The following is a 21,479-nucleotide window of genomic DNA, read 5'->3' on the forward strand; positions in this document are numbered from 1 at the left end:
GCTCTTTTTTATTTTTTTTTTTTTTGCTTTCATATTTTTTTTTATTAATTTATTTTGCAATACAATTCAGTTCTACATATCAGCCACGGATTCCCTTGTTCTCCCCCCTCCTGTCCCCCTCACCTTCCCCCCAACCCCCCCCCCCATTCCCATCTCCTCCAGGGCAAAGCCTTCCCCACAGACTGAGGTCAACCTGGTAGACTCAGTCCAGGTAGGTCTAGTCCCCTCCTCCCAGGCCGAGCCAAACAATCCTGCATAGGCCCCAGGTTTCAAACAGCCAACTCATGCAATGAGCACAAGATCTGGTCCCACTGCCTGGATGCCTCCCAAACAGATCAAGCCAATCAACTGTCTCATCCATTCAGAGGGCCTGATCCAGTGGGGACCCCTCAGCCATTGGTTCATAGTTCATGTGTTTCCATTCATTTGGCTATTTGTCCCTGTGCTTTATCCAAACTTGGTCTCAACAATTCTCGCTCATATAAACCCTCCTCTTTCTTGCTAATTGGACTCCTAGAGATCCACCCGGGGCCTAGTCATGGATCTCTGCATCCAGATCCCTCAGTCATTGGATGGGGTTTCTAGCACGACAATTAGGGTGTTTGGCCATCCCATCACCAGAGTAGGTCAGTTCGGGCTGTCTCTCGACCATTGCCAGCAGTCTGTTGTGGGGGTATCTTTGTGGATTTCTGTGGGCCTCTCTAGCACTTTGCTTCTTCCTATTCTCATGTGGTCTTCATTTACCATGGTCTCCTATTCCTTGTTCTCCCCCCATGAGCTCTTTTAACTTAATTTAACCTGTTTCTATTCATCTATGTTTTGCCCCAGGGCTTTTTAAACTTTCTTTCATTTTGTATGCCCTACTTTCCTGCTTCTTCCATTTCTGGCTGACTAGCCCCTGGTGTCTCCCTGGTGTCTCTTTTTCTTTCTTCCCCAAGCCTAAATTCCTCCTCCTACTTACTCTCCCTGTTTAAAGTCCTGCCTATACCTCCTCCCTCTCTATTGGCCATTCATCTTTTTATTAGAGCAATCAAGTGCTTTAGGCAGGCAAGGTAAAACAGCAACACATCTTTACATAGTTAAACAAATATTCTGCAACACAAACAAATATATCTTTATACAGTTAAATAAATGCAACACATCTTTGCATAGTTAAACAAATACTCCACAACACAAAGCCACAAGTTAATATATAAAATCTCAAAGCTGGGTATGAGATACCTCTTATTGAGATGTTGGTTGAGGATTCCCAGAGATCTGTCAGATGATACAAGTTATTATATTTGTCATTGGTCTTGTTCATTTACTAAAACTAAAGTTGTCAACAATCTTACCCAGCTCTGAACACTGCAAGTTACATGACTAGCTTGGCAAGATATGCCCATTGGTGCCATAATGGTATGAATGTTATTACAGTAACCAATCACTTTTAAAAATAGGATTTAAGGTCCTCTCCATAGTAGAAAACTCCTGCCTGGTACTGTAAACCCAGCTAAGAACCCATTGTTGGGGAGGTTATAAGTCCAAGGTGAGAAGCTACTAGTGATATGGGATGTCCTTCTGTATGCTGTGAATATGTGTTGCTCCCATTGCTTAATAAATAAAGCTTTTGGCCTATGGTAAAGCAGGATAAGAACCAGGCAGGAAATCCAAGCAGAAATACAGGGAGAAGAAGGGCAGAGTTTGGGAGACACCTGCCAGTCGCCCAAGGAGCAAGATGCCAGCAGACCAGTAATGCCATGGACACATGGCATTACATAAATTAATAGAAATGGGTAAATTTAAGTTATAAGAGCTAGTTAGCAATAAGCCTGAACAATAGACCAAACAATTATAATATTAAGCCTCTGTATGATTATTTTATAAGCGACTGTGGGATTGGACAGGATGCAGAAAAGCCTCTGTCTACATACTAGTATTTATTTGTTAGATGGATAGACTATCAAACTGATTTTTAAAGATTTATCTTTATACTCAAAGACTAATGCAGCTCCTCATCCCCACCAAAGAAGCTTCATTTTTACAATGAGCATCAGTTAATACAGAGATTCATAACTGGTCAAAGCACAGAGAATAAATGACTATAGAGTCACTTAAATGACATCTATATTCCTTCCCCATTCCCCTGACAAGGTTCAGGTAACTATCTTGGAAATTCTTGCATGGATGGGGAAGGGAACATGAGGCACTACCCATAGCTGAGTAACTATTGGCATTTGATGACTACTTGGGTGTATGTGTGTCTGGGGGTGAATTTTCTTTAGGACTGTGGTTCCTGGTAGGTTGTCCAGACTCCAGTGAATGTCAACACATCCATCTACATACAGCCAATAGTAATTAAATTCAGTGGTTTTTAAAGAAAGGATATGACATTGGTAAGGTGATATGCTTGGGGATCAGAGAGGAGTTGGAATGGGGTAGTGGTGGTTGGATATGATACATCTATGAAACTCTTGAAGAGTGTATATAGAATGTAAACTTCCATAGATAAGTATATACAAAGATACACACACACACACACACACACACACACACACATATATATATATATATATATATATATATATATATATATTACTAAGTGAATACTTAGTGTGTTACACACACACTAAAATATTCACTTAGCAATAGGCACTGATTGAGTAGAATGGTAATGGAGAGACAGACCCATTACCACTGTGGGCAATACTGTTTTTAGTGTTGTCATTCTTGCCAGAAAAACTCTAAGAGTGGAAGATAGAAAAATCAACAATGCTAAACTGTGAAGTTTAGCAGGGTCCACTTTTCTCCAAAGCTGCATTAGGTGGTCACTGATACCTATCACCCAAGGCAAGAGCCAGCACTGACAAACACAAGGAAGACTATGGAAGATTCATTCTCTTCCTACTTGAATCTAACTCAGAATTTGGATGGAAAAATCATGTCAAATGTTGTTTCAGCCTGACTACCCAAGGGTGCCTGACTGCTCTTCAATCTGTAGTGTCTTATCTGGTCTCTGCTAAGTGTCTAACTCACAGACCCAAGGTTTCCCATCAGTAACGAGCACAGAGAAAGGGTGCCACATAACTGATTATGACTTTTCTTTTTTCCTCTTGGATAGCAAGGTACTCAACATGAAATAGTGAATTTGTCAACAGCAGCAGAGAGAATGGACATATCAATAGTCAGAGGGGACTGCATCACCTCTCAAAAGGGAAAGTCCTTGCTCATGATGATCTAAGGACAGTCTGTCAGATCTTATGAAGACAAATGCTTCCAATTAGTGAGTTGCTTTCAGTGGGATTGTCCATGTATTTTCAGTCAACAGGATGGAAGATGAAAGGCATATACAGTTTCCTATTAAACTTGTACATTTGGGGAAAGAAACAAATTTGTTCAGTACCGTTGCTTCCTACAGCAGGCTGTAAGTTTGAACGTGATACTATTGAGTCCAGATCAGTGGTTTGCTTCATTTTTAAACTATATCAGCATGCCTAAGCTAGCTTGATGCTTTGTTATCAGCAGTAGTATACCAATCTGGAGACAGGTACCTGAAAGCCAGTGACTGAAAATTTAGCCTTGCCACAAATTCTCAAAGTATGGTCTGAGAACCACGTATATAAAATGTTCAAAAAATAATAAAATCAGATTTTTTCATTGTTCCAAAGGTGTTTCTTTCATTTTTAAATTCATTGAAAGAAATAAAATTATATTTAAAAAGATAGAGTAATCTCACAAACTGAAAGTCAAGAACTTTCAGAAACAAAAAGAACAAGTTAGTACTTTTCCTGAGAGACAGATCTGACTAGCTGTATGGAATCTTCTGTAGCCTGTCAAACACACAGGCGTTATTCCTATTTGTAAGGCATTAGAAGCACTCTAGGTGCTACATGGGTTGTTGAGGCAGGAGGCTTCAGCCCTCCAGTGGTGGGGGCAGGGGAGGCAGTGGCTACGAAACATCAAAAGCCACTGCATTTCCTTTCTTATCAAATTGTACATGTTTCTACTTTCATAGATTGAGAACTGTAAATAAAATCAATGGACTCATGACCTGTATTTCAAACTCTTGACCACATTTTAGTAAAATCCTTATTAAGATTCTAAAGCTACTTGTCACAAAGGACCAGACACAGAAGGGAAGCTCTGATCCCTCCTTCACACCCAAAACTAGTCAAGGGCACTCATCCCAGGTGATACAGGTGTGGCTAATCCACACTACAACTCAACTCCTAAGCCACTGGACCTATCCACAAGGCAGATCAAACTCTAAAGTTTCCCCAGTAACAAGTTACAAAAGCCACTTTACAATTTCCAAAGTCCTAAGCTTACCCACTCCCCAAACCTAGTTTCCCTCAATTTTACACTACAAAATCTATCAAGCTAAACATCATTTCCACTTCAGTAAGAAAGTCCAAAGGTCAGCTAACATTGTGTTCTATTCAGAACTGCTTGCTTGTACTAATGATCTGATATTCAAAGGTAAGAGCACAGGTAGACTGATGTGTATGTTCTGTATGAAATATTGAGCACTGCCTTCCCTACGGCTTAAGTTCTTGCACTGGTAAGCACAATAAAATCAGATTTCTAGTCCCAAGCATGGGGCTCTGATGGGAATGACATATTCTGACCAAGGTTTAAGGAGCAGCAACTTCTGACTAAGCTTTGTTCAAGGTCCACTTTGCTACCCCAGCTTAGCATCCTTAAACACAAGGCGTCCTTTCAAATTTGTTTTCATGTGTTGTGTTTGTGAATGTATGTGTTCTTGTGTTTGTGTGTATATATGTGCATGTTTGTGTATATGTGCATATAAAGACTGAAAATCAATGTTTGGGTGTCTTAATAACTCTTGACCGAATTTTTTTTTCAAAGATAGCTCTCAATGAACCTGGAGTTCACTGATTACATTAGGATGGCTGGCCAACAAGCTTTGGAAATCCTCCTGTTTCTCTCTATCACTGGAGTTAAAGGCAAACAACCACAATTAGTTTTCTCACAGGGGTTCTTGTGATCTGAATTTAGGTCCTTATGCTTGTACAGTGAGCATTTTACTGCCCGAGCAGCCCTGGGACAAGGTGTTCTTGACATCTATCTACGAGACCCTAGTGATAAAGCCTCAGTTGTTCAGCTTTCAGTTTGAAAGCTGGCCAGGGAAAAGAGTGAAACTTTTCTCCTCAACAACAATATCCACATCTTTGTGGCTTATTTTTCACAAGGCATACTCCAGTTGTTAACTAACTAAAGTTTTGTGGAAGGGCAATAGTAAGTTTCTTGCACGCATTTCAGGTACTGTCTGCATCTTTAAGTAAAAGAAATGAAGGTATTTGAACATAGGTGTCACAAATTATTAGAGCAATAACTCAAATTTCAAGTCAGAAGATGATGCTCTAGGGATTGAAAAGGTAAGGCATTGATTACTTATTCCACCCACTGTACTCAGGCAGAAGTAGAGCTGATCCACCCCAAAGAGATGAAATCTCATTCTATTTTGGAGAAAAATGTCTTAGGATATAGTCAAGTGCCAAAGTAGGGCTCTGGGCAAAAATCCTGAGGAAAGTATTCTATTAAGAAATGGATCATTAGGTCAAGGGTTTCTTAATTTTTCTAACCATGCTTTAGCTGAAAAAAAAAAAAAACCCAGCTGTTTGAGAGCTGCTTGCAATAGCTCTGTGTACCAGTTGTTCTTATGCTCTCTTAATGGAGTTTATGTGAAATGGGAGGAAGATGATGTGGAATATCTTCATGAAGAAAGCAGCAAATCCTTGGATGTCCAAGCTAGGGACTTTCTGTGGCCATCCCTTGATACAATTCAGATGAAAAAAAAAAACACCCATGATTTCCCCAGAGTGGTTTAGAATTATTTAAAATCACCTATCCCCTACATGCCAGAGAGTTGAGAATAAATAATATTATGTAAAAATGATTGAAAAATATCTCCGTCCATATAATTTGCTTAGCCCATTATTTAAGAGTGAAACTTTCATGAGTGAATATACACATCATGAAAAGGAGAAATGAGATAGTCAGTCTCAATGTCCAGAAATCTTACCATCTGAAAACACTTTAAACATTTCCTTCATGAAACAGTCCTCATTGTGACAGATAGATGCTCTGGCCAGAGAGGTTATTTTGCATAACATTTTACAAGCTGGAGAGAGTAAAGACAGATTTTTTTTTTTTTGAATCACTATCTAGTTTTCTCCCCAAATTCAGTGTGATTTGTAAATTTATGAGTAAGCATTTAGCTTCAGAAGGTCCCAAGCATGATTTCAGTTTTATCCTCAGGTTTAGATGGAACAAAGCTTTGAATTTTAAGCTCTAAAACAAATGTAACACCTCATTTTTTCTGTGAAAAAGAAGCAACTTGAAAAAAGACTTTTTTCCCCTAATCGCAGAAAAGAGGTACTGCTTTGTGAACTAATTAGTGAGTTCTCAAGTTGATAGAAAGAAAGAAAATAATACTGCTAATCGAGACCAAAATAGCGGTGATTAGGTCTGAGGAGCAAGGAACTGGGGACAGAGGTGCCTGGGTGTGAATAATTCTTAGTCATAATTCACCTGGGGCCATTTGCCTGCTGGGAACAAGCAGATGACAAATGAACAGCAGAGTCACGGCGCTGCTTTACACACAGAATAAATCCTCGGTGGAGATTTCCTTCACTAAGGGACAGATTACTTTTAAATATAAAGGGGCGGGCATTGCCTCTAGCAGGTAAGTCATCGCGACAGCATTAATAACTCAGGCAGGGAGGAGGACAAGATAGATGACAAGAGATCTCAGAGGTAAGAGGGTGCGTTTTTCCCTTTCCCTCTTTAACTATGGATCCACCAAATGACAAGTGTATTAATACACTCAACATGAATCGCCATTGACATCCATGCTATTACATGGGACATCTGTTTCTCTCTCCATTTCTTGCCTGTTAGAAATAGTAGATCAGACAATGAATGGGAATGTAAAAGTTATAGAAAAACTGCCTGAAGAAAGCAGTGTAGAGATTCAATGGGAGGAGTCAGAATGCGGACCAGTGCCTTCAGAATCTGAGCAGTCAGGATCCTGTCTCAATCATTTGGTTCGTGAGTCTGAGGAAAGGGAATGTGTGTATCTAACAGAATGATGGCCAAGCTTCCATCGTCTGTGTTCCAGCACTGTGTCTACCATCCTCCAATCTGGCACCACTAAGCCATGAAGATTATACCCTAGGATATTATACCCTAGACAACTGCGGCCGCTGATACCCTTTGCTGTATTGTCATGTTTTCTCTCCTATAGTCTCCTTTGCTTAGTGTTCTCACTCTCCAATCTCATACCCCACTCCCTTCTCCCTCTTCTCTACTCCGGGTCAGCGTGCTTCCACATCACTCCATTTGGCCAGAATCTGGTTGATCACATTTTATTCACACACAAGAAGCAGGGGAGGAGGGAGAGAGGAGAGTAGTGGGGTGAGGCAATAAACCCTTAAAACCCATCTCCAGTGACATATTCAGACCAGGAAGTTTCCACCTCCTACAGGTTCTGAAACCTCCCTAAACAGCACCAACTGGGAACCAAGTATTCAATCACATGGGGAGATTTCTCATTCCAACCATCACACCTGTCAAGGCTTTCTCTTGGTATCCTAAAGACTCTGTGAACACTCCATCATCACTTCCTTTGTCTAGTCTCATTTCTTTTTGATATTTCATATCTCACAACATGAAATGACACCTACAAGAAGCCAGACCCTATCAATGTCGATTCATGCTTGATTTTATTATCTTGATTCCTTCACAATTGTGAGTGTTCCATAAAGAAACCTGAATCCTGTTTAGTGCCATTCTGTTCAGCTCATTTTCCACAAGTTTGTCTTCCTCCACAATAAGTCCTAATCCATACTCACCTTCCATTCTCGCCTTCTTTGTCTTAGTCCTCGTCTCCTCTCTTTTCTTTTGTATATGTTAAAGCTACACTCAATTTAATCCCATCACTAATAAATAGTACCACCTACTAGCTCTCACTCTCGACACCTTAGTCCTCTTTGTAGAGCCTCTGACCTCCATGCCTAGAAGCCCTCTTGTGGAAATTCCTTCTTTACAACAAGGTTTTCATAGTCAACATCTTCAAAGAACTGTGAACACTGGTGGGGTTCTGGGTCTCAGTTAATGGTGGAGGGATACTAATATAATGCCAATAACAATAATACCCTCTGGATAAATATTTGAAATGAACTCTTCAATGATGGTGGGAACAACGTACAGCCAGAGGGAACACAGATCTTTAAAGATGGAAAGGTAGCCAGGAGATGTCCATATGGACTCACACTTTGTCACAAAGGAACAGATCTGTTCACTGGTTCCATGCCTAAGAGGTGGTATGGGGTCGAAGGCTTGAGTATGGCACTGTCAGAATGTCTGGGAAGTGAATAGGGAATTCCAGATAAGACAGAACCATCACAGACTACCCTCAAGGATTTGGCCGTTAGTACAGGGTCATGTTATAAGGTATACAGAGGAAAACAAGAGTGGGAATGTTAAGTGTAAGCAGGGGCTCAAGCAGCTATCCAGATCTAGGGTGTCAAAATTTGGTCTTCAGGTTTTGCTCTTAGAGGGGTTTAGAAAAACATTGTAGACTTTTAATTAAAATCCAGAAAAAATATATTCCCAGTCTAAGGAGTATGCACTGAAGCTAAAAGAAAAGTTAAAATACACCAAGGCAGCACAAGATTCAGTGTGAGATCCATCAGTAATTTAACTGCCTTCTAAAACAAGACACAGTCTTCAAGGGGAAGAGAAAAAGGAATAATTACAAAACTACAATACCCAGGATACAACAATCTTTAAAAAGACACTAAAAGAAATAGAAAGCACTGGGAAGTTAGAGGCTAGAGCAGTACAGTGTGGTCAGTCTGTACTTCATGGTGAAACCCTTTTTAAGAGAGAGAGAGAAACAGAGAGAGAGAGAGAGACAGAGACAGAGAGACAGAGAGAGAGAGACAGAGAGATTAAAGAGAGAGAACTTAGTGAGAGATGAGAAAAATCAAGCAACCATCAGAAACAGTTATTAAAATAATATTCAAGGGCTTTAAATAATTATTATAAGAGTAAATTTGTAGGGAAAATGGGAATGGTAAGTGAACAATGAATCTCAGGAGAACATGTAGAGCTTTAAAATAACACTTTAAAATGAGGGGTAGAGTGATTGATCAGCAGTTAGGAGCATTGGCAAGTCTTCCAGAGGACCTGGGTTTGATTCCCAGTACCCACATAGTGGCTCACAACCATCTGTAACTCCAGTTCCAGGAGATCTGATGCCTTCTTCTAGCCCGCAGAGGTGCTGCACACATGTGATTCACCAATATACATACAGGGAAAACACCCACACACATAAAATAAAAATAAAAAACCTTTAGTTTAAAAATAAAATGATCTAAAATAAAAAAAATTCCTTAAAGGCTTAATATTTATAATAAGAAGATAACCAAGAAACATAAAATAACTCAATAGGAAATATTCAGACTAAAATATAAGTTAAAATAGGTAAGGAATTAACAGATAGACCATGATTGTGGAACAATATGAAACAACCTAACTCATAAATCACCGGTTTCAGAAAGAGAGAGTAAGAGTATAAGATGAAATATTCAAGGTCATAATGGCCCCCGTTCCAAAGCAGATGAAATAAAACAACTGAGAGAACCATGAAACTCAGAAAAACTCGAGCAGCATAAACCTAATGAAAACCATCCTCAAACACATCTTTCAATGTGCGAAAAACAAAACAAAACAAAGGTAAAGAAAGATAGTAAAACCTTCCAGAGAACAAGACTTGTTAGACATAGAAGAATGGTAATAAAGATAGCCAACTTCTCAGGAGGAGCAGGAGAGGACAGATGACTATGAACAATCATCTTTAAAGTGCCGAAAGAAAATATAGTGAAGCCAGAACTTTATATCCCGAGAAAATAGTCCTTCAAAGTAAGGACAAAGTGAGAAGCTCTTCTGTAGAACATGATGTGGGTGGCTTTGTTTTCAGCACAGCTACAGCACAAGAAATACGGAAGGATTCCTTCAAACCCAAGGAAAATGTCGCCAAACAGAAATCCAGACCCAGAGAAAAGTTTGAAAAGCACTGAAAATGTAATTATGCTGATATAAAGACTCTTTCCGTCTTTTATTATTTCTTTAAAAGACAACTGACTATAATAAGAATGTAGGATATGACATCTTATCACATGTGGAAATAACATAACTAGCAGCAGCACAAAGGACTTTTCAGGTGGTACAGTATTGACAGAAGGTAGACTATGACTAATTAAGGTTTTGATATTCTAGTTCTTAAAGGTACTACTCAAAACTTATACATAAAGATGTAGAGCTAACAAGGTATCATACAATTGCAATCCTACAAAGAGAGCTACAGAAAGAACTGGAGATCTGCTTATTACAATATATGTAAATGGGCTGATCATTCTATTAAAAAATTAGAGATTTTTGAAATGGGGAGCAAGACTATAGGCTGTTTACAAAGGGTACATTTTATTTATTTAACTTTTCTCTTATTGAAAATAGATTTTTTTATATTATTATATTCCCTGATTACATTTTTCTCACACTCTACTCCTCCCAGTCCTACCTCACCCTTCCTTCCATCTGGATCCACCCCCTTTTTGTCTCTCATTAGAAAACAGACATCTAAAGGATACAAAAAATACATCAGAATAGGACCAAACAGAAAGAAAAGAGCCCAAGAAAAGTCAGAAGAAACAGATACAGGTGCAGAGACCCACACACTTGCACACTCATGGATCACATAAATACATAAAACCAGAAGCCATAATATGTATGAAAAGAACATGTAGAGGGAGGAGGGAGGGGGGGGGGAGGGAGGGAGGGAGGGAGGGAGGGAGGGAGAGAGAGGGAGAGAGGGAGAGAGAGAGAGGGAGAGAGAGAGAGAGAGAGAGAGAGAGAGAGAGAGAGAGAGAGAGAGAGAGAGAGAGAGAGAGAGAATACAAAGATAAAGTGAAAAAAAAAAAAGCCCTGACATGACATTATGAGCCAAGGAACATCCAAAGATGCTATTGACTTTGTTTTCTGTTAGCCATTAGGACTGATGCACATGCAAACTCATAGAGACTGAGGCAGCATGCATAGGATCTTTGTGAGTCTATACCACAAAGTGAGTCCTAGAGCTGAAAGAAGTAGACACATTGCCCCCACTCCAACCCAGAACCTATCTCCAATTAATAACCGCTTGCAAATGAAAATTTAGTATTTTCTAAGGAAGTCTCACTTAGAAAATAAACGACTCTGAAGGGTACATTTTAAATACAATCACATAAAGACAGAAGCATGTTGGAAACAAAATAATAGAAAATGAACAATGCTAGTTATAAGAATAAAAATGCTTCTAACTATATTGATTTCAAGCAAAGTACTACAAGATCAAGGATAAATATGATTATCTGGTAAGAAAATGATTAATTCATCAATAAATATGTAAACATCCCAAGTGTTTCTCATTCTAACAAGAGAACTCTAAAGGCTGTAAAACAAAGGAGACAGAACTAAAGGGAGACAAATCATTAATTGAGATTTTCACAGTGCTTTGCAGTAATTCACAGAACAAGATGATCAAGTTCATATTGATATGCCATTATTTAGACAATATGGTGAACCACCTTGGCATTTACAGAACACTTCTGTCCAACAGCTTCAGAATACAGTTGTATAAGTACATGTGGGAAAGTAAAAGCAGACCATACACTGAGCTAAAGAGAGTCCCCATAAAATACAAAGATTGAACATCTACAGAATAAATTTTCTGAGTATGTTGGGATTAGGAAACAGTATCAATTAAAACCCATACCCCACCAATTCATTTTGCTTTTTAAAAATGTCTATTCCTTGAATAGTCCTTTTGTAGTGCTATGAATGAAGATGTCCTCCATAGGTTCACATATTGGAATGCTTGGTCCCTAGCTGATAGAACTGCTTTGGGAAGAATTAGAAGTGTAACCTTGTTGGAGGAGGTGTGTCACTAGCGGTGGGATTTGAGGTTTTTAAAAGCCTACACTAGGAGCAGTCTCACTCTCTGCCTCCCACTTGCGGATCAGATGGAAGCTCCCAGCTACTGCTCTAGTGCCATGCCTGCCCACTTCATTGTTCCCTGCCATGATGGTCATGGACTCAGCCTCTGAAACTGTAAGCAGACCCCTAATTAAATGCTTCTTTTATAAGTTGCCTTGGTCCTGGTGTCTCTTCACAGCAAGAGAAAAGGAACTAAGATACCTTCACATATCTGACTTTCTCTTTCTAGTTATCATTGATTTTCTCTTTGAAATTGTTGCAAATGTTCTGATCCTCAAATTCATGCCTTTGTGAAGTAGTTTTAATTAGTTAATTTCATTACAGGGGCAACTTAACTGAGTCAGTCAGCATTTCCTAGAATTCTGATGTGTGCCTGATCCTGTGACGTGGATAATAAAGGCTTATAAAGCACTTAGGATGTAGCAGCCACTGGTGCAAAGCTCTCTACATTTGTAAACCCATATGCCTCCTGAATAGTTCTTTGAGGTAGGCACAGCATTTTTAATTTTTAGGCTATCATACAAAGTAATAAGCTATATTGTGGCATCTTTTTTTATACAAATGTCATTCTTTGTTTTGACTCACCCCATCTCCCACTGTCTTCTTCCGTTATTTTTGCTGGTCCTGTTCCTTCTCACAAAACAATACCCCCTTCAGCTTTGCATGCATTATGTCACACCCTTTTTCCTCCCTCAATATCTTTCCCTGCCTTCCCATGTTCTTTATATTTTTATGAAAATATATGTATTAATAAATATCTGTATCTGTGCATCTCCCCATATAGAGAGTCTATGAAAGAAATATAGTATTTGTCTAAGACACTTAACATAATCTCTATTTTCCTATAAATGCTACAATTTCAATTTTCCTCATGGGAGAATAAGATCCTATGGTGTATGTGTACCACATTGTCTTTATTCACCTTAATTCACCCATCTGTTGACAGGCATCTGAACTTGTTCCATTTCTTTGTGATTACAAAGAGCACAGCACTAAACATGGACGTACAAGTATCCATATAGTGAAACTTAAGAGTCCTGTGTATACATATATCCAGGGTGGTATATCTGAGTCATATGACAGCTGTATTCTTAGTAATTTTAGGAACCTCTACACCGACTTCTTTGTACCAGCAGTGTGTAAAGATTCTTCTTTCCTATGAGACAATTACAACTTAAAATTGAAGAGGCAGGGGCAGAACGAGGTAGTCACTTGTCCCCAGCCAAAGAGCTATTAAGCAGTGAACTAGAATTGCCGGTCCAGATCCCTTGGATCTACTATTATGTTCATTTACCATGGTGCTTGGTAAAATCCTCGATTGCTGAGCTTATGGCCTGGTGGAAAACGGGCGATAGGACAGGTAGACTAGAAAATTCAATGTGGGAGATGTTTGGAACTCCCCCTCACCTACACACACATGCACATATCACCATGACCATGTCTGTATCACAATACAGAGACACCTAACAATCTTCCTTATTTCCCTTTACAGGCTTGCTTTGAAGAAAATACACCATTGTTTCATTTGCACTGAAAACGTTAGCAATAAAAATTTTTAACATTGTTTCATGTGCTTTCTCGCAGCCCTTATATTTTAACAGGTCATTCTTTACCGAGAGAACATACAATATATAGGGCAGATGTAGAAAGGTATTCTTGATGACTATCTACAATGAGCAACAATGCAGGTTCTTCTTTATCCTTAGGTAACTTGGATCTTGATACTTTTTATTTTTTAATACTATAGAAATTAGACATTGGTTTAAATTTAGGATGAATAATCTTCAGAAAGTCACTTAACTCCATTTAAATTCATATACTTGTTTTTCTTTGGTGGGACACTGCTTGCTTTGCAGAGTTGTAAAGATTAAACAGTTGACACCATTCAGTCAGTGGGATCATTTCAGCACAGGGTGCCTGACTAATGTCAGAAAAAATCAAAATCTCAACTTCTGAGGCTCGTAAGATTACATGACAAGAGAGTTTTATGAAAATACATATAGTCATTTATTGTTTCATAAGCTCTGAGAGTCACTGAGAATATTGCAAAAACATAAGTAATTCAAAGGCAGTATACAGCTTCAGGCTGCACCTCTGTCTACAGATTTTCATCCTTCATTTCTTAGGAGTAAATAGAAAATCTTTTTCAAAGCCAACGATTATGAAAATGACAGGAAACAATGTTAACTTTGGCTGAGAACTGTATCTTAGTTTGCATCATCTACATAATGATCTTTACTCAGCAGCTTGGTTTTTGACTCTGGGTGTTGAGAGTCTACACAACTTTCAGAAATGACCACATACTCTTCTGTTTTGTTCCATCCTGTTCCGTTCCATTCCATTCTATTCTATTTTTACCTCTTTAAACAAGAAATAAAACCAATACCAATAAGATTTATCAAAATTTTCTACTTTAAAATTAGATCCTAATTGTAAGTTTTCATGTATATTAATTGTAATCAGTAAGATAATGAGTAACCAATCTCCCAAGCAAGTAGAACTTTTTTATATATCAAATGCCCAAGCTATCAAGAGACATGCTAATAAATTTGAGAGTGCAAGGCTAAATTACTTCAATATCACTTATTTCAGTTTTCTAATCAATAAAATCATTTAAAAAAAGTTCCCATATTCTTTTCCCTTTTTGATGATATTTTATTAAGGCATGTAGGATTTTAGAGCTGGGAACTGGAAAGGTATTGGAATAAAGGAATTAAGATTCTAGACAAATATGAAAAGAAGGTAGTATTTGTATAATTGTCATCAATAATCAATGTGGGAAGGCTATGAAATCTCTTCATTGGACCCTCAGATAATTCTCCAGTTATGTTCCTGTGGCCATCTGATAAAACTGGTGTGCCAGGGAAACTGCTTTGATGGAAGTGATCTCAATGGACAGGCTGCGTGTGGACTGGGAAGATGATCAGGATCTTGTGGGAGGCCCCATCTTTGTAATTGCTCAAGTGTGGGACTCCAGCTAGGGCTGTGCATTAGGCTGTGGCGTTGCTACAAGATATATTGGCTCCTGTGATGCATAAGGCTTATAAACCACTGTAGCTATCATACTGATCTGCCACGGACCTCCTTTCTTGCATCCTGAACAGTCACCTGGGATGGGATATTCATGTGCTATCGATCCCTTGAATTGCATTGGTGCAAGAATATCCACAGAAAAGTAGTGACTGGCACCTCCCAGATGGCAAGTCATGATTCTTGTCCTATGTCCTTCTGAGAAAAGAGAACCAAAGTGTCTTACAAGATTGAAGGTTAAGTAGGATCAAAGATTATTTCTCAAGGCCCTATGGGACCAAATAGATACAATACGACATGAAAGACTAGAAAAAAAAATCATTAAATTCCTAGTGCCAACGAAAAAATATTTTACTTTAAAATTACAGTAAATAAAACATTTGCTATTATTAGAAAATAAAGAAGAAACATTTCCTTTCCTTGTTTCCTGGTTTCTGGTTATGGTTCTGAGTCATTCCTATACACAAGTTCCCATTAATTCCTGGGCCTGTGTATTGTTGGGTTTTTTTTGGCTCCTTTTTGGGGACCTGCCACCCAGCTCCCAAATAAATCACACACAGAGGCTTATTCTTAATTATGAACGCCCAGCCTTAGCTTGGCTTAGTTTTTAGTCAGCTTTTCTCAACTTTAAATTATCTCATATACCTTTAGCCTCTGGGCTTTTTCTGTTCTCTTACTTATGTAAATCTTACTTTTATTCCATGGCTTGCTGGTTGTGTAGCTGAGTGGCTGGCCCCTGGTGTCCTCCTTCTTTTCTGGCCGCTGGATCTCCTCGCTCCTCCATCTTTCTCTTTTTTCCTTTTCCCAGATGTCCCCTTCTCTATATATTTTCTCTGCCTGCCAGCCCCGCCTATCCTTTTTCCCGCCTTGTTATTGGCCAGTTCTTTATTAGACCATCAGGTGTTTTACATGGGCACAGTAACACAGCTTCATAGAGTTAAACGAATGCAACATAAACAAAAGTAACACACCTTAAACTAATATTCCACTGCACCTGTGCTTATTTGAAAGGGTAGCTAAGTGGCTATGCTTCTGTCTATCAATACCAAAAGATTTGGAGACCATCACGGCAATGGCATACAGGAATTAGCCACTGAAGCTCTCATGAATGTTAGGTGAGTCTCATATCTACAACATGTGCTGATATCATCACACTTTTTCTTACTTTTCTACCATCTCACTCTTTATGTTCACGCGTTCTCTCATTTCTCAGAGCTCATACACTGAGACTATCTTTTGAATAGCCTATCTTAGTTCTTCTTTCTCTGAAGTCTTTTTTTTCCCCAGAGTTCACCTCAGTTTTATCCCTCTGAGTGTCAACTGGCTCAAAATATCCTGGTCTAGCAATCCTCAAGGGCACTGACTGACTGACTCTTAGGTGGCAGATAAGAATCATGTTTGATGTCTGTGCTTTGTGCTCAGTGCCATTCTGGGGAGCAGAGCCTCTCACCTCACTGCATGACCTACATTATCTTCCAAGAACTTTAAAACAGCATAAGTGTTTGGGAAACTAGGTGGCATGGAATGAGAGGGCCTATTGAGTGAAAAGAAGGGGGCAGGCAGACAGAGAGTTATACACAGTCATATTTGATTTCAGGACAGAATAAAATTCCTAGAAAATGGACTCATCTATCAGGCTGCTCTCCAGAATGGTGACAGGAAATTCTGAATATCTCCTCTATCTTTTCCACGAACTTGCCCTGCTTTTCCATAACAAATCTCAGTGACTATTTCCCCCACACTACATATATAAGACACACAATGGTGGGAATGTCACTGTAACAAGTGAGGTACCCTCATGGGAAAGCAATTCCCATTTATTATTCATGCCCCAGGTACTGTGAATTCTGATCCTGAATATTTATTCTAGGAAGTTAAACCAACAAAACTACATATATGATTTAAAAACACCTGTGAAGATGACTTGACATTTGATAAGTGGTTGAACTATTAAAGACAAATACATAAAGTATGCATGTTGAATACAGCTTTGAAAACAAAAGCATATGGACAGGCACTAGGTTGAGAAGAATTTTGACAAGAGAGGTGTGCACAATATGCTGTATATCAATGACTCTTCAGTCATTATCTCAAATATAGAATAAAATCACAAGAATAATCATTTAGTCACGTGGGAGCTAGAAAATAAGGATATTTTCTTACCTCCAAATGCGTTTATGAGTGATCTGGTTCAGTTTTATATCTGGAGGATGCAAGCATTTTTAGGTTACAGTGTACAATTTTCCCCTCTTATCTGACTTAGGTTTGACTGCTATAAATATCACATCTACAGAATTAGGGAATTATGAAAGTTCATAATTAAATTAATTTCAATTTTAGGCTTTAATTTTAAAGCTCATGATTTTGTAAGTCTAGGGGCTAATCCACAATCTTTCTTCTGGCCACACAAAATCAGGCTTTGTGCTTCCAAAGGGGGCAACAATGTTGAGGTGAAACGTACTGCATAGGCTTATGTTTGAACCCTTGGTCCAGAGCTGATCTGATGGTACTGTTTGGGGAGGTTGAGGAGGCTTTAGAAGGCAGAGCCTTGCTAGAGGAAGGACATCACTGGGGCAGCTTTTGAGAATCCATAGCTTTGCCTTAGCTCTAGTTCATACTGTGCTTTGTGTTTGAGGTTGAAGATGTGAGCTCTCAGCTTCCTGCACCTGCTGCCATCATGTATCCCCACCATGACAGACTTATCCCTCTGGAGCCTTAAGCCAAAATAAACTCTTCCAAATCTGTTTTCTGTCAGGGGATTTGTTATATCAGCAGAAAAGAAACTAATATAAGTGCCAATCTTGGCATTATTTTCTACTCCAGCTACTGTTCAATGAGTTAAGTTCTGTGCATTTTGTATATATTGTTGTTCTTTAATTTTTGTGGCACCTCTGAATTGTAGTTATTTGCATTCTATATAAGACACTGACTCCCATTTAAGTTTCTTACTGAACATTAAGTCATAATCACAGTGATTGTGTTATTATAGTAGACAGTGCAACAATGAAGTACTAAACAAGTACTAAACTAAGCCATTTCATCTTGCGGCCATCTTACAAGGTAAACAACAACGAAACTCCTATTAAATTGATGAGAAAACTAAACCCAGAAAGATCAGATAATGTGGCCAAGGTCTTGGATTGACCAATAAGCGGTAGAGACAGGATTCAAACTCTATATCCCAAAACAGCCTGTTTTCAGAATCACGGTCACACGCCCCACTGTGGAAGAGTGGGTCTGGTACCATCTCATTGCTCTGTCACTCATCAATACTCTTGGTGCCATACCATATTGCATCTGATTTGGAAGAAAGAAGAAAAAAAAAAGTTTCACTAAAGTTGAGTGACTCGTCTGTGGTCACATGACAAGTGAGTGATTGATGATTATCATCTTGACTTCTAGTCTGATAATCTTCCTATTATTTACAACTAGTGAGAATAAAAAGAAAAATATCTTTCTAAGAACAAAAGCAAATGTGAGAAAGCCTCAGGGAAATCGATTTTAAGAACTTTGAAAAGACAAAATCCCCCTTACTTCTTTTCTCTGCCATTTATCTCATAGGACTCTGCCCTATAGGTGCTGACCAATGTCTGTCCTCAGAAATCAGCAACCTACATATGGAGGTGTCAGAGCACTGATGTGAACAAGGTAGCTCTGAGAGATGTATCTATTAATCCTGAACCCTTGGTATTCCAGAATTTGGTCAAATTTCAAGTGTGCCTGTGTTGTGTATGTGGGAAGTAGCATGCCAGTAGATGGGCACACCATTTTTTTTTTAATTAAAAATAGGCCCTGTGAGAAAAACTGACCTTAGAAGGTATAATAACTGGTTATATGTTAACTTGGCTAGCTCACAGTACCGTCATTTAATCAAAATGTTTTTGTTTTTCTTTTTCTGTGTTGAGGCAAGGGGCTCATGAATGCCATCAGAGTGCAATTTGCAGGAATTGGTTCTGTTCTTTCCATCATATGGATCCTGGAGATTGAACTCAGGTCATTGGGCCTAGTGGCAGGAGCCTTTACTCCCAAAGCCATCTAATCAAGTGATGTGGTCATTTTATAGTTGGAATGAACATCTGCAGTCAGTTGACCCTAAGTAAAGGTCATTTGACTCAGTGACTTGGCTGTGCCTCACTTACTGCTCCTGTAGCTTCCTGGGGAAGAGCCTCTGCTGCTACAGACTGCAGTTTGAACCATGACCTATAGATTTCAAGCTCACACAGAATTCCATGGACTGTGAATGATTTGTCTAAGTGAATCTCTGTAACTCCTCCTCCATCTGTTTGAGCTTCTTGTTCTTTTTCTCTGGAGAATTCTGACCAGTACAGGTCTTGACAAGACTGAAATGTGCTTTAAGAATTCTGGACATACAGGCACAGCTGGGATATGTTGGGAGAAAACTCAGCTCAATAGACATGACATTAACAAGTTCCACGCAGGCAAGGTATCAGAGCAAATGGCCTTCACTACCATTGGGTCACAGCAGGCGGTTACAACAATCTCAATCCAATCAGAACTGTGGTGTGTGGACTGTAAAACACAGGCTCAAACAGCCAAGAGTCCCTGTGGCAATAAAATGAGAGCTGAGGGTACAGAACAGGAACCCAGATTTCTGCGAATCAACAACATCAAAGACAGCATCCGAGAAGTATCAAGAGATCCCCCTGCCCAGTCAGTGCTGGTAGCTCCATGCTTCTCTTGTATCCCAGAGAACTCTGATAGACAAGAGCACCTCCCCTCTCTTATTTATATCAGCTCTGGGATCTGACATCAGTGCTTCCTGGGCTGACAAAGGCATATTTTAAATCCAATCTTCCCCTTGGAAAAACAAGTGCATCATCTCAAATTTCTCCTTTGTCATCATCTCCAGGAAACGCTTACCCTAGATGATTTCATGGGAAGCCAGGAAAAGAAGGTATGGGACAGGCACTTGATCTCACCTTGGCTTCTGAGGTGGGTTCCAAGAAGCACAGGCGATTCCCAAGTCCCTCGGCTGCCAGGCAGAACTTCCGCTGCTCCTTATGAACGTTTGCTATGCACTGGAGTACCACTTCATCCTCCTGTCAGAAGAGACACAGAGTGTGAGGGGTGGGTGCAACCTCCTACTCACCTAGGCTACATCATCTGGTTTCTGTGTAACATTTACATATAATTAGGTAAAGGGCATGTTTAAGTTTGGATCTAATCCCCAAGATATGATATTATGTAAAAAAAAATTTAAATCCAAAACACTTCTGGTACTAAGCATGTTGATTGGATAAAAGATTCTTAACCTGATCATGGAACGGACATGTTCTGTACATATACACCATGTGTTTCCCTTCTGGCATGTATAATCTACATGAAGATAGAACTTCAAGATTTGAGTGAATATAAAAAATAAGTCAAAGAAATCATTCCAAAAGTGAAGGGCACAGTAGGATGTGACTGAAGGGAACAGAAACTACAGAAGCAATCAGAGTGGGGGCAAGATGAGTGGAGAGAAAGTTCATGTCAGGCTGTGGAAGACGCAGCAAGTCTGGTTAGTGGGTGGGAATAAAGGAAGCACACGTGCCAAAGATGACAGATCAAAGGTGCCGAAGGCCACAGAAAGTGAATTTTACACAGAAAGTGAATTTTACACAGAAAGTGCATTTTCTGGGAAAAGAAGATTGAAAGAACCCTGGAGATCCAAACAGGACAGAGGAGTTGAAAGCCAAGCAGAAGAACATGTCTGAATTCTCAAGGAGGACTTCCCCCTACAGAGCATTCTCCAAAGCAACCCTCCTGAAATTCCAGAGGTCATCATGGCATTCTTCTTGCCAACGGCTGTGGGAACGAGGCATACCTCCATTGACAATAATAGAACACTTCATGCACAACAACTCTCACTCAGGTCGAAACATTGTCCTTTCCCATCGTCCATCCCTGCTCTCCAATCTGGCAATTATGGTTTCTCTCCCAGCCATTTCTCTTGACTTTGAACTTCCAATGTCAGAAAGATTTCCAGGTGCAGTCACATTAGAAGCCAGTTTAGAACAGAGCCTCCATCTTGCCATGAGCTCTGTTATCTTTGTCCTTCCCTCATGTCTCCCAGGCACTCAGTTTCTCTTAGAGAGTTGGAAAGGCACATTAAATAGAAGTGGACTTTCTTACTCTGTGTCCATAATATGCAAGTTAATTGAAAAAGAGTAAAATCTTCCCCTGAGGAATGTGAACATTTTGACTAGTAGCAGATGTCTATAGAGATGTGTGATGGTATCCCAAGATAGGTGAGGGGTTACAGAGCAGTGTGACTAGCCACAAGCTGGAGGTGCATGCAGAGGAGACTCAGGGCAAGAGGAGAGTGCCATGGTTATATTGCATCACTGAAATGTTACTGTCTATTATCAAATTGAGTCTGTCATCAATTTAGGACACTGAGCAGT

The 21,479-nt window shown here is 39.4% G+C and overlaps 1 protein-coding gene across 4 annotated transcripts in view; it reads right to left on the minus strand.

The window, feature by feature from the left end:
• Ryr3 (ryanodine receptor 3) overlaps window positions 1-21,479 on the minus strand; it is a 521,392-nt gene that overhangs the window by 338,539 nt on the left and 161,374 nt on the right. For all 4 annotated transcript variants that reach the window (XM_052725780.1, XM_052725779.1, XM_052725782.1 and 1 more), the window contains exon 2: window positions 20,013-20,132. In XM_052725780.1, coding sequence (XP_052581740.1) covers window positions 20,013-20,132 — 120 coding nt within the window. The remainder of the gene's footprint in view (window positions 1-20,012; window positions 20,133-21,479) is intronic.

The sequence above is a fragment of the Peromyscus californicus genome, unplaced genomic scaffold (genome assembly GCF_007827085.1).
Source record: "Peromyscus californicus insignis strain IS unplaced genomic scaffold, ASM782708v3 Scaffold_7__1_contigs__length_154581171, whole genome shotgun sequence".
NCBI lineage: Eukaryota > Metazoa > Chordata > Mammalia > Rodentia > Cricetidae > Peromyscus > Peromyscus californicus.